This window comes from Cydia pomonella, chromosome 3 (assembly GCF_033807575.1).
Source record: "Cydia pomonella isolate Wapato2018A chromosome 3, ilCydPomo1, whole genome shotgun sequence".
Lineage (NCBI taxonomy): Eukaryota > Metazoa > Arthropoda > Insecta > Lepidoptera > Tortricidae > Cydia > Cydia pomonella.
The window spans coordinates 16,307,395-16,322,117 of record NC_084705.1 but is presented as its reverse complement, the minus strand read 5'-3'; the positions used below and the strand labels follow the sequence as shown (position 1 = coordinate 16,322,117).

The 14,723-nt window shown below is 36.0% G+C and overlaps 1 protein-coding gene across 1 annotated transcript in view; it reads right to left on the bottom strand.

The window, feature by feature from the left end:
• LOC133516166 (cuticlin-1) overlaps positions 1 to 14,723 on the bottom strand; it is a 114,410-nt gene that overhangs the window by 65,532 nt on the left and 34,155 nt on the right. Inside the window, exon 3 of the mRNA XM_061848947.1 lies at positions 2,433 to 2,508. Within this exon, the coding sequence (XP_061704931.1) occupies positions 2,433 to 2,508 (76 nt within the window). The remainder of the gene's footprint in view (positions 1 to 2,432; positions 2,509 to 14,723) is intronic.

Genomic DNA, 14,723 nt, shown 5'->3' with positions numbered 1-14,723 from the left:
GCACATGTATCGTACAACGTTTTACAGTACATATGGCCCTTTAAATGTTCGACACAGTAACGTAATATGCAAATTTTCGCACTAGTGCTATAAGGTAGCACCATATGTACTGTAAAAGGATATTTGATATAGCTTCCATGGGGAGCTGGGTCGCCTGCAAGGGGGGGAAACACAGCATGCGTTATGGGCACGTTTGCGTCGGGAACTATGCAGGGTGGGTTGTTCGAGTATAAGTAAGGTGGTTTTTATAAATAATAATACAAATATAAAAAATATTTGGGGACAATCTTATACAGATCGACCTAGCCCCAAACTAAGCCAAGCTTGTACTAGGGTCCTAGGCGATGATATACATAAGTATATAGATAAATACATACTTATAGACATATAAAACACCCATGACTCAGGAACATACTCGTATATATCTGTGTTTATCACAAAAATAAATGCCCTTACCAGGATTAGAACCCGGGACCATCGGCTTCATAGGCAGGGTCACTATCACTACCCACTAGACCAGACCGGTCGTCTTTTTTTTTTTTATGGAGGATAGACAGGCGTTTGACCACGATCACACCTGATGGTAAGTGATGATGCGGTCTACGGTGGAACACGCTTACCTATGAGATACCTATTTACTCTAGCCTTGAAGAGATTCAGATTGTACTCTTCGGTAATTATAAGTACTTACAGTTTTATTTAACGGTGTTGTGTTGTTTTGTTTTATTTATTTTATATTATATTTTTACACGTTATTTGCTCTAGGTATATTTAATAAAAATATACACAATTTAATATAAAAAAAAACATGTTATTTATATTCAATTGCGTATATTGTGTTAGATATAGGGCAGTTCACTTTTAAGAAATACACCGCATGGTGAAATGTATTTTTCTCAAACTTGCAATGAAATGTTGACATTACTTACTTCAAATTAGGTCCGGAAATACTACATATCAGGTGCGATAAGTCAAGACGATATATAAAGGAATTTCATATAGCCTTACACACCTAGGCCTGTAAGGCAACCTTCTTTTGTTTTTAAACGTCAAATTATAACACGTCTTGGCATTCAACCATAAAAAACCTATAAGCAAAATTCTGCCATTATGCTTTTATTTTCTTTTTTGTTATTATTGTTTCAGGGTTTCCTAAAGATTTTTGCATTACTGAAAAAAAAAACTTTATAGGGCTGTATCTCCTTAACCGTGCATCGTAGCGCAAAAATAACAAAATTTTCGTTCCCCTTAAATCTTCTATGTGGTTTCAATAACCCCCAAAGTAATAAAAAAAGAACAAAATGGTAAAAAGCGTAGCGGCGTGCGTCGTAGCGCCAAAATAATCACATTTTTGTTCACCTTCAATACCCCACGCACTGAATAATCTATCACATTAGGACATGAAACAATCATCATTATCCTATTTTTATTATTATTTCATTGCAAATCTTGGCGAGAAACATGGTTGCCGGCCGCGTATCGCTATCCGATCTCGCTAGGCTCGGCCGTCTATACATATCTACTTGGCCTGCAACCCTTCGTTTCCCGGCCTCTATAATAATATACGATTAATTTTATGTGATGACTCTACATCATAAAAAGTAAGTAAGTAAGTAAGTAAGTAAATATTCTTTATTGCACCACAAAGAAGACAAATTAAAAAAAACAGATTTACAATGTAAAGAAAGGTAGCAACAGGCGGTCTTATCGCTGTAAGCGATCTCTTCCAGACAACCTTAATATAAAATAAAAAAAAACATTGCAATCTCGCAATTCGAAATAGTTTTGGCCTCAAAGCCCGTTTGGATAAGTAAAAGAGCTTTAAATAGATTGAAAATAATATTTTTGTAAAAATCTACAGTAACAATCCAACATTTTTTGTATTCAACTTCATTATACATACAGGTAACTACTAGTACGAAACTCATCAGTCATGGCACCACACGTGTACTTACACAGATGATTATTAGTTTTTGCGGGGCGATAACCGATTGATAGTTCAATGATGTTACGATACCTGTTTAGTATCCATTAGTATACTTAGTTAGTAAAATGTGGATGACAGTATATATGTAAATACATATACTCAGACTCATCCACTTTGGCAGTAGAAAAAAAAGCGAGAAATTCAAATTTTCTATGGGAGGACAACCTACATTTTATAGCCGCCTTTTTCTACTGATAAATTGGGTGTGCCAGAGTATAGTTTTAACTACAAAAATAGGTTTTATTTTTATTGTAGTTTCATACTTTTCTCATCGCATGCTCGGCGTTCTAAATGTTTAGCACAAAAAATAATTTTAATAATAATTAAGTGCTACTGTTACTTTTAAACTTCATAGTAATTAAGGCTTGTAGGGTTAATTAATGACAAATAAAGATTTACGTAGACTAAGAATTTTATATCATCAGTCGACGCATGACATACTTACATTTACCAATGTAAAAATTAACCAAACAAATGTCGTCCTCGGTATATGAGATGCAACATCTGATGCCATTTTGGACCTGAAACAAAAAATATTACAATGCATTATGTTATTGTTCAATATAAGGTCCTAAACGTGTACCTAAAATATGAATATCTATGTTTATATAGGTAAGGATTTGTTATTTTTTTAATTAAAAGTAGTGCTATCAATTTTATTTAAACTCCTAGGCTAAAATAAGTAAAACTTCTAAATGTTTACTTTACCTAAAATAAGATAGAAAAAATAATTTCAGCTCCCTAAATTCCCCCCTAAAATAAAAAATAAGCAGTTTTGATTTCTTCATAGTGATGGTAATAGTAATTGCTATAACTATTCCAAATTTTAAGTATCTACGTCATACGGTCTCTGAGAAAAACGCATTTGGGTAATTCCACGAGACTGTAACGTCAGTTACCAATTCTTTCGTGTGTTCTTACATTAATTAAGCAAATTTAAGTGTATGTCTGGCGTAACCCTACAGGTAGATATCTGGATACTTAAATTTGCTTAATTAATGTAAGAACACACAAAATAATTGGTAACTGACGTTAGAGTCTCGTGGATAAAATATATTTTATTACCCTTTAATATGTAGTGTTATATTGTATGTCTATGATGTAGTGTATACTTCATTATTCACCATAGATTTAGTTTGTAAATGCGTGCTACATGTCCTCTGTAGCTATTTGTATGCCATGTGGCGTAGCATAGTGATACTTTATTATAAATTTAAGACCTACTGTTGTACATACCTATGTTTAACAAATAAATAATTTGGAATTTGGAATTTGGATTACCCATTTAGCCGATTTGCAAGACCGAAGTAATTCCATAAGAGCTCCGTGAACAAAGTTTTGTACGGAGCTCTAAAAATCTTTTTTGACTAGGATGCCTTATGGCGCTGTAAACGTCATTTATACTTTCTTGTATAGTATTAAAAAAAGTGGGAAGTCATAGAAGACCTTTAAAATCCTGCATTCAGGTTACTGGGTTCTGCCGGCAAGTGTATAGTACTAATCGGAGTAGGTTGTTCATTTTATATAAACTTGAGTTATTTAATATAATTGATGTCAAATTGACGCATTTAGCTGTGCGTATTCCCGGTAATAGGAGTTCAAAGGAATTGTTAATTCGTCAGATTTCCATAAGTGAAAATGTTTTGAATAAATGCAAACAACCATCGTAAGCCAGTTTGAACCAATGCCTATATCAATATCGCTTTCACACGAATTAAAATATTCTGTTTTGGAGGCTTTAATCTAATATAGAGAGATATACAGTGTGTGCATCCAATACGAAATCCAAATTAGCATAGGACCTAAGAAGTTTATTAAGAAAAAATTTGGGTAGAAATACAATGAAAATATCAACCATGCAAAATAGTTCGACCCGCAATTTAAAGCAGCACACTAATTACCAGATACGAGCTTTTTAAAGTAACTGTCAACGCTTGTTGCAAAAAATAAATAAAGGCAATAAGCCATATTTACAATTTATATATATTCCCCATGGAAACATAAATGCTCACAAGTCGGTGGGAAATCACTTAATTTAAAACAATGGCTAAGTTTTAGTGATCGTTTAGAGGGTAATTGTGAAACGATTCGAATGTTTATTAGTAGGTATATTGTTAACATTATACTGGGATTTAATATGTGTAAACCATTGGTGTAAACACCAAGGTAGTAATAAAAAGTGACAGCTTATACACAAGAATTTAATTTTAAGATCTGTCAGCATCAAACTAGCGGATCAGACTCTACGTCAAAAGTATCTATTACATTTTCTAACAGCTTACAAAAAGAGCATACGTCTCTAAAAGACGCAATATATGCGTACTCTGTGAAACAAGTTCCCATCTCATCCGTTTAGGCAGTGTCGGTCACGGTCAGAGCCCCTAGTGTATATTTATTCGATAGCGAACCGTGACGTACGCGTTTGCGTTAAGTGTCATTTTGTATGAGATTTTGAGTTTCCAAAACGTCCCGTTTGGCGCGCTGTTTCTAAATCCCATACAAAATGTGACTTAACGCAAACGCGTACGTCACGTTTCGCTATCGAATAAATGTACACTAGGGGTACAGTAGCGTGGTTGAAGGAAAAATTAAGTAATAGCTTTCCAATATCAATCAATGTCAATTGGGTACTTGACACGTGTTGAATATTATAACAAAATATAGCTAAATGAATAGAAAATGAGGATTTATAAAAAAGTGGGGAGAGTATATATTTTTTAAGATTATATAATTATATATTGAGTATATATAATTTTTAAGAAAAAAAACCGACTTCAATGAGGGAGGACCGGTGAAAGAAATTGTTGATTTTGGATTTCATACAATGAAATTAAAAAGCCAGCGTTCTACGCCTAATTATGTAGAAAAGGAGGTAAAATGTTTTTTTTTGTCACTGCACCGACCTTGACACATTTCAGATTTACCCTATGGTTGACTGGTAAGATACCCGCAATAGGGTATTCGACTGTATTTAATATAAATTATTTCACATCATACATGAAATAATGCACTAGATAATTATTAGAAAAAACATAGATAGCAGATATTTTCAAACACAAGTTTATTTAATAAAAAGGATAGATATAAAAATGACACTTCTACAAATGTAAATGCTTGATTTGTTGATGAAAATACTAAGCTCACTATATATATATGCCTTTAACATTTGAGGAGTTCCCTGGCCGCGTAGCCAACGTTACAATCGTTAACGCTCCGAAGCGTAGAGTAGTCATCTCTCTCTATCACTCTTCCATATTAGTGCGACTGTGACAGTTGCGTTTCGTTCGCCACGGAGCGTGAACGATATGCACGTTGGCTACGCGGGCAGGATTCCTCATGGACCCCATCGTCAGAACTCGAACTTGACAAACATTTGTTTTGAAAATCTAATTTGCTTACAAACACAACGAAGAGGACAAATCGCCAAACTATGCGTCGTTGAAGAGTTCCAGTCTGATCATCATTAGCAGTTCCACTTCATCAAATGTCACTTTTTTAATGTAAAGGCTTGATTTTTTTTAAAGAAAATACAAATATCACTATATGTAAGCCTTTAACATTTGAGGAGTTTCCTCAATTACTCATAGATTCTACCAACAGATCTCGTGCTTGACAAAAAATTATCTTGAACACCTAATTCGCCTAACAAATATAACGAAGACGACAAATCGGTAAGCGGGAACTATGCGTCGTTGAAGAGTTCCATTCTGATCAGCATCAACAGTTCCACTTCATCAAATGTAAATGCTTGATTTGTTAATGAACATACAATAATCACTATATGCCTTTCACATTTGAAAAGTTGAGAACTGAGTTTTGACAAAAACGGGACCAATGTATATATATAAATTCAATAAAAAAAAGAAAAACATGAGTGAAATAGTGAAGAAGAAGGATTAAATTATTTCAGGTTGTGTATTTACCTTCCAAATATGTTCTCACTGCTGATGTGAAAAGTTTTGTGTCCAACACGAGATCAAAGTTATTTACATCTCGTGTGTTTACTTTTGCTTGCACGGGACTTAAAACAAGCACTCGAAGAAATATCAAACTTTGCTCTCTTATTGTACAAATAACTAATTATATATAGTATGTATGTATTTATACGTCTTTATAGTAGGTGTTATTTATTATGTATGTATATATATATATATATTAGTTTATATTATAATTATGGATATGTAATTGTTTATATATATGTATATATAACTACTTCTTTAAAATCTTGCCATCATGCACAAATCTTTGTTTGACTACCATTTATCTCTCTCAGTTTGCTTAAAGGTTAGCTGGAAGAGATCCCTTAAAGGGATAAGTTCGCCGTTTATTGTATTCACTATTTTTTATTAAAAAACTGCCGATGAGTAAGGTTGCCAGAGCTCAACGAGGGTGGGAGGGGTTAGGGTCGGCAACGCGCATGTAACTCCTCTGGAGTTGCAGGCGTACATAGGCTACGGATACTGCTTACCATCAGGCGGGCCGTATGCTTGTTTGCCACCGACGTAGTATAAAAAAAAAAATCATAAAAAAAAAAAAAATACCATTATATACTTGTTTTGTGTAATAAAGTGTTTTACTACTAGTATGTGTCAATTAGAACTATACTTTTGATCGCGAATTGTAGAGATATATCGCTATTTGGAAAAGTATTCCAGGGTGGCAAATACTTTTGACGCGTTGTTTCATCCGCTACTATTGCTGCTAACTGTGCCTACCTTATACCTATTATAAAGAACTGGTTATAAAAAAGTGCTTTAATTAAGTAAGTATATATTTTAGTGCACTAGGCGCATAGTGCGCTAATTTAGGTAATCAATATGAATATTGTTAGAAACCAAACGATAAATAAATTATATTTTCATCTCTCCTATTCGAAAAGTTCACCTTTCATAGGCTGATTGTCGGGTGGAAAATTGCATTTCCCACCCTGGTGGAAATTATTTTTTATTTTATTTGTACTTCGAGTAACGGCTAACAGCCATATTTTTTTATTGATTCAAATAATGTACACCGCAAAAAAATCCAAAAATTAGTATATATCATACCTATATGCTTTCACATTTTCAGACCAAGATCTCGTATTATCGAAATTAAATGTTAATTGCATTGCATTATTAAAAAATAAACAACTAGTATTTAATATTTAAATGTATGAAATAAACATATTTCTTAATAAATCAATATACAGGGTGAATTTTAAATCGTGAATCGTAATCACGTTTACCGGTAAAGCTACTTAAGGCTAATACAAAGCACTAGTGTTAATTACAATTAAGGACCCGCTTAATTAATTATGAACAAAAACAGAAAGTGCGTCCCCACTTGTTATCCGCCTTGGTCAACCTACACAAGTCACGTGACTTGCAACGCAATGTTTATCTAAGTGCAAAGGTTATCTTATCAATCTTATTATGCAATAAATGCATTGTGCAATTTGTTACTTAAACACTCAAAATCATCCTGTAGTTTACTCACATAAAAAAGAAACAGATATTGCAACAAAAAAATTATTTATTTACACATATTTTAATAAATGTTCGAAATGCTGGCCCTGGACTTCCAAACACAAATTTGCTCGTCGCCTGAGATTGTTCTTTACTCTTCTTAACACAAAAACGTCGGCTTTTACTGCCTCAAAAGCTCTTACGATTTTTTGACGCAGTTCCGCTACAGTTTCAGACGGTTGTTCATAAACTCGCCGTTTGATGTCTCCCCAAAGATAAAAATCTAAGGGAGTCAAATCGGGACTTCGCGGTGGCCATAAGATAGGCCCGTTTCGTCCGATCCAGCGGCCTGGGTGCTCTCTGTCCAGATGAGCACGAACTTCGCGGTGGAAATGAGCCGGGGCTCCGTCGTGCTGATAATGCAAATTAATCAAGTACTCTTCCGGCACTTCTCTTAGCAAATCTGGTACCACATTTATCAAAAATTGGAGATAGTTTTGTCCATTTAATCGTCCTTGAATGAAATATGGTCCAATCAATGCATCATTCAGAATACCTGCCCACACGTTAAGACTGAACCTTACTTGATAGGCATCTCTTCTCGTAACGTGGGGATTTTTTCTACTCCACCAATGCTCATTATGTACATTAAATAGCCCGATCCTCGTGAACGTTGCCTCGTCAGTCCATAGTATGTTCGTGTCCAGGTTTTCTAATAGCCAACGGCACATGGCCCTCCTTTTTCCGTAATCAGCCAACATGAGATCTTGGACTGGCTGAAAGTGGTACGGATGTAGCCCTGATGCATTAAGCAGTTGCCAAACGTAACGTTGACTTACGTGAAAAAGACGTGCAGCAGCTCTAGTACTCGCTTGAGGATTACGATTAAAAAATAATCGTATGTTTCTGTACAGCCTATCCGGAAGAAGTCGTGGTCGACCGCGAGCCTGAGCGTGCATAGGCACAGTAAATTGGCCATACTCTCGTAGGTTTTGCACCATCCTCATAATTAAATTTTGTCTCGGTACCGGCGACTCAGGATACCTTCTTCCGAATAGTTCTTGCGTTTGACCAATTCTGCCAGTCTGAGCGTACCAAGATACCATATCAAACCTTTGTATGTTCGTGTACGGATACGGTGGAGGCGTTTTAATACCATTAATCGTAATAAAACTTAATTATTTTATGAGTAAATACGATTTAAATACTTATGTTGACAATGTCGGGGATGTTGACATTATTGACAATACGTGCCAAAATTCTATCCAGCCAACTTCAATATTAGAAGGTTGGATATCTAATGTTGAAATTTTCATGACAAGTACGAAACATGCATGTAGGGTGACTATGAGATCAAAAAAAATAGGACAAATCCAATTAAAAGTTGATAAAATAAAAATGTACTTAATTTAGGTTTAATAGCATTGTAAGTTATTGTTAACTATGTATAGAGTTCAAAAAATATATAACGATTCACGATTTAAAATTCACCCTGTATATGACGATGAATGTTTAAAATATTATCATTACATTTCATTCAGTTTCGCTTTTTTAAAGGCGATACATTAAGGCCGTTTCAGACAGATTCTAATTAAAGATCGGATTGTCTATGGTTTTAGATTTTCTTTCCGATCAAAATGTAAATGGCGCCGATTCCAGTCATAACATAAATTTCTTGTGTTGTGGCTTTCCTCATAGTATATTAAAATAAAGCTGACTAAAAACAAAAATGTTAATACTAGATTATTATAAATGAATACAGAAATAAAATAAAAATACCCCACAAACTATTAGCCCCGTCATAGTCGAAATGAAAAGTAGAGTGTGTAACTCGGGTAAAAGTAACCATCTCGCCCTCGCACTATTAGCGCTCTCTCACTTCGTTCGAGCGCCAAAATATCTCGGGTGATGTGGTTAACTTTCCAACCTTGGTTAACAATCTATCTAATACAGGGGTTCCCAAAGTGTGCGGCTGGAAAATTAATCTCCAAGGTACCCTTATCTAATAATATGGTCAGTCGAAAAATCCATGACATAGCTGAGGATCTCAATTACCAATTAATAGAAAAAATGAAAAGCAAATATTTTGGTTTGCAACTTGATGAGGCTACTGACAGTAATAATGATCCACATCTTATTTTCTATGTACGCTTTCTGACTGACAGTATTATTGTCGAAGACATTCTATTCTGCAAAAGTATTACCGAAAGTGGGAAGGCCCAAGACTTGTTTGAAATTGTTGACAAGTTTATTGCAGAAAATGGTTTGGATTGGAAAACGTGTATCGGTGTATGTACTGATGGTGCTCGATCCATGTCTGGCAGGTATGGGGGATTACAAGCGCTTATTCGTAATAAAGCACCGAATGCTATGTGGACCCATTGCATTATCCATAGGGAAGCTCTTGCATCAAAATCAATGAGTTCTGAACTGAATCAAGTACTGGAATGTATAATTGGTGCAGTAAACTACATAAAAACTAGGCCTCTAAAGGCCAGACTTTAAAAAAAACTATGCATTGATATGGGGGCTGAACATACGGCACTGCTGTATTACTGCAATTCACGGTGGCTTTCACGTGGAAATGTCTTATTTTGTGTATTTTAATTACACGAAGAAATTGGCACTTTTTTATAACAAGAACGTTATGAAAACGCCAAATATTTTACCGAGCCAGAATTTTTGCTAAAATTAGCATATTTGTGCGATATATTTGAGAAACTAAATAATTTAAATCTGTCTCTGCAAGGCAACAACACGCACATTCTAAAACTATCGGAGAGGATTGCGGCGTTTAGACAGAAGCTGCAGTTTAGGATACAAAAAATGAATGAAGACAGCGGTCAAGATTGCTTCCCGCAATTATATAAATATGCGGCATCTAAAAAACTGGTTGTCTCACAAGACCTGATGGCCATTTTCACGGAACACCTAATGAAGCTCACCGAATGGTTTTCGAAGTACTTTGCAGATGATGATGTACGAAAAATTTGCGTGGATCCAAGGTCCTTTCCATGCTCAAGCTCCACCAGGATTCACATCACAAGATGAAGAGTCTCATTGAACTCTCTTGCGACAACAGCCTTAAAACTAGATTCACTAGTTCCGATTTGGTGGAATTTTGGTTATCGATTCAAAATGAATATCCAAATTTAACTTCAAAAGCTTTGAGAGTTTTCATTCCGTTTGCAACATCATATTTATGTAAAGCTGGATTTTCAGCTGTAATAAAAAATAAATATCGCTCAAGAATCAATGTGGAGCAAGAAATGAGAGTAGCAGTGTCAAGTCTTATTCCCCGCTTTGAAAAACTGTGCGGAGATCACCAAGCTCACCCGTCACATTGATTTGACTGAGTCAAATAGCGTATTTTATAATTGTTTTTAAGAAGAAAAACTTATTTTGTTGTTTTCTGTTTCAATTATTTTATAATAAATAAACTTTTATTCATATTGTGGATGTTTTATTTTTTTCCTATCTCCCTCTAAGTAACCTAACCTAACAACTTAGCTAGGGCAGGGCGCCGTTGCAAAATACTAAGCTTGTAACTGCGCCGCAGGTTGAAAAAGATTGGGAACCCCTGATCTAATATGTTCACAGAAGAAAAACATCGTGAGGAAAATGGACTAACGCCAATAAGGCCTAGTTTACCCTCTGGGTTGGAAGGTCAGATGAAAGAGATTTCGTAAAAACGAATGCCTACGCCAAATCTTGGGATTAGTTATCAAGCGGACCCCAAGCTCCCATGAGCCGTGGCAAAATGCCGGGACAACGCGAGGAAGAAGAGGTATATCTATAGGTAGGGCTGAAAAACAAGATTTGTATGAAAATCTCAAGATTTGTATGAAAATCTTAAGTTCGCTGTATTTATGTAACTATGATTCTGAGTTTCAGAGCAAACTAGTCGTTTTGAAATGAGAGCGTAACTACGTTTGTATGAGGAACCGAGCTTTCGGGGGCCCCTTAGTATTATCGAACGAGCAAGCGATGCGAAGCGAAGTTCTTACATTCAATTTGGAACCCACGTCTGGCTAGCGGCATTTCGATGTTTTTTAACTGAGCTATCAGAGGATAGTTAGTTACGCAATAATATTAATTGAATTGTTCAAATTTTAATGAAATCGGGTAAACGTCTTGTTGAAAGCATTAAATTTATTCATTAAATTAGCCTAAAAGGTCAAAAAGCTATTTGTGAGGGGTCTTGCTAATCTAGTCATGTTTGCAAGAAAGTATCGTCGAGTTTTATATCAAACTGTTTACATATATTAAACATTTTTTTCACGTTTACATATAATATTGTTATTAAATTTACCATTTTAAAATAATTAACAAGATAAAAGGAAATAAAATAAACATGATATAATTTGACATTTGACAATAAACATTACTTGTGGCTTAAGTGGCATTAGAGATACAGTTTATTTTAATCTATAATGTTGACTTCTCAGACTCAAATCTATCAGTCACGGGTTACACAGACCTTGCAGTAAATCGCACGCGGATCCATTGCCAACTAAGTAGATGCAGTGCAACAAATTCAATCGCTCTATATAGTTGTTGGCAAACCGCGAGTTCTCTGTTCGGGGCGAACTACTATAGTTATTTTAGTGCATGGTTTTCGTTAAATAATCGCAAATATTTTAGTAGGTAGATTTGTTATTACATACTCAGGTTCGCTCTTCATCTCCTACGTCAAACATCCGTCAACGAAACCTACTACAGGATAGAAAAGTGCGAAATTATAGAGCGGGCATAATACGTGGTCGTGTAGTTTTTTTAGGGTTCTGTGCCTCGAAAGGAAAAAACGATACCCTTATAGGATCACGTTGTTGTCCGTCCGTCCGTCAGTCTGTCTGTCATGACCCTTTTTCTCAGGAACGCGAGGAGCTATCAAGCTGGAATTTATATCAAATACTCAGGTCTACTGTCCCTTGGACCTGTGAAAAAAACTAACTTCTAAGCCAACGCAATAATAAATAACCGGCCAAGAGCATGTCGGGCCACGCTCAGTGTAGGGTTCCGTAGTTACTCTTCCGTCACAATAAGCTAAACTGGAGCTTAAAGTACAGTAAATTGTTAACCAAGGGATGACACGGTACCTTTCACCCGAGTTAAACAAATAGGCAAATTTGCATAATTAAAGTAAGTCTTTTTACTATGAAGGGAAAACTTTTTGCGATAACTCAAAAACAGCTAAACTGGTCATGTCCGCTATAGTTTTCATTTAATGTCTTTCTTAAGCTCTACTTCCACGATTTTTTTCATATTTTTTGGACCTATGGTTCAAAAGTTAGAGGGGGGGGGACACATTTTTTTTTTTCTTTCGGAGCGATTTACTCCGAATATATTCACTTTATCAAAAAATGTTTCTTGAAAACCCCTATTAGTTTTGAAAGACCTTTCCAACGATACCCCAGCGAAAAAAAAAATTCACCCCCACTTTACGTGTAGGGGAGGTACCCTAAAAAAAATTAAATTTTTAGATTTTATTGTACGACTTTGTCGGCTTTATTGATTTATATATCCATGCCAAATTTCAGCTTTCTAGCACTAACGACCACGGAGCAAAGCCTCGGACAGACAGACAGACAGACAGACAGACAGACAGACAGACGGACATGGCGAAACTATAAGGGTTCCGTTTTATGCCTTTTGGCTACGGAACCCTAAAAACAGCCGTTTATGCCGCAAATTTTCGAAACTCGCAAGGGAATCAAAACCTACAGGGTACATAATTAAGGATAAATAAAGGAACATATAATAATATATACCTACACCTATAGGGTTTATACGGAACCCTCGGTGCGCGAGTCCGACTCGCACTTTGCCGATTTTTTTACTTTCGAAAATGCTTGTCTGTTTGGGGCGAGTCGCGGTGAAGTGGGGCTTGTAAGTCCTGACCATTTTACTCTACCCACTAAAAACCAGCAGTTTACCTTCATAGCGTTAATGATACGCCGCGGGAACAGGATTCGCTTGCGCGTACAGCCACAGATATATTGTGTTGTTGGTTTACTCACAATAAATAAATAAATCGTATATTATTGCACAAGTGGAAATCTTAACAGAGAGCAGTGTAATGAAGCGCACAGACGCGTGCGTCGCTGCACGATCACGTACTTTCGTTTCGTGTAAAAACAATGCATTTTTTCCGCTTGAACGGCTAAGGCATTTGGAATCTTAACAAGATGATATTGTGATGCTCGGTTCAATTATCTATTATTTAGATGAGCCCTAAAGCAGATATATATTTATCCCTAACTAGCAGAACGGCACGGTGAACTTATTATTAGATGATGTAAATATTAATAAATAAATAATAAGGCGTAGGAATGTGACGACCCAAAATAAATAAATTACTATTTTAGTAGGCAGGCGTCCAGTTTTATATCCCATAGCCCAGTATTCAGTCCATCGCTTTCACGCAATACCCATATAATCCATAAACTATCAATAGTCCTTACACCCTTACGGGTGAAGCCTCTGCGTGCGTCCCATGACACGGGCAAGGGCAGCAGGTAATAAATGTCATAGAAAGTGATACCAGTAAATCATAAGACCACGTAAATAAATAATTAGCTTTGAGAAAAGTCATTTATTAAACTTGAGTTGCATGATGGATGTTACAAAAAAATATAACACCTAATTCATCAAAACTTTGAATAGGTGAATTAAGCCATCTGAAATTTTAACTGCATTTAATAAAGTGATATATGAGTAAGTATATGCATATTAGTCACAAATATTTGTGAAACTCTATGACCTAGTGTGGAACCGGTAAAGCGTTGCGTGCCCGGCGATATGCGACACCCGATACTTATGGTAATGGCCTTTACTTATGTCGCGGAAATACGAAGAAAATGGCTATTATTTACTGGACTCTGGTTATACAGGCACATGTGGCTAGCCGTCTTAAGAAAAATATTTGCTTCTTATAGAGGGTTCTGCCAGACACAATAAAATGCAGGAGGGAAACGCAGCGGCTTGCGTGAGCGAATAACTGGCGAATGCGACGCGGCGCGGCGCGGCGGCCCAACGGCATTCGCATTCACAACGAGATCGCCCACGTAGGACACTTCCATAGGTATTAAAGGATTGAATTCACCCGCGCCGCGCCGATTCGTGTTCACGAGTTATTCGCTCACGTAAGCCGCTGCGAAAGACGTATTTGAACGTCATTGGGCCCAATTCGAACAATGCTTATAAGATGTCACAGCGATACGATACGGATCTCTCAGCGTCAAAAGCGACATTATTTCAACCAAAACTATCACTGACAGATCAGTATATAT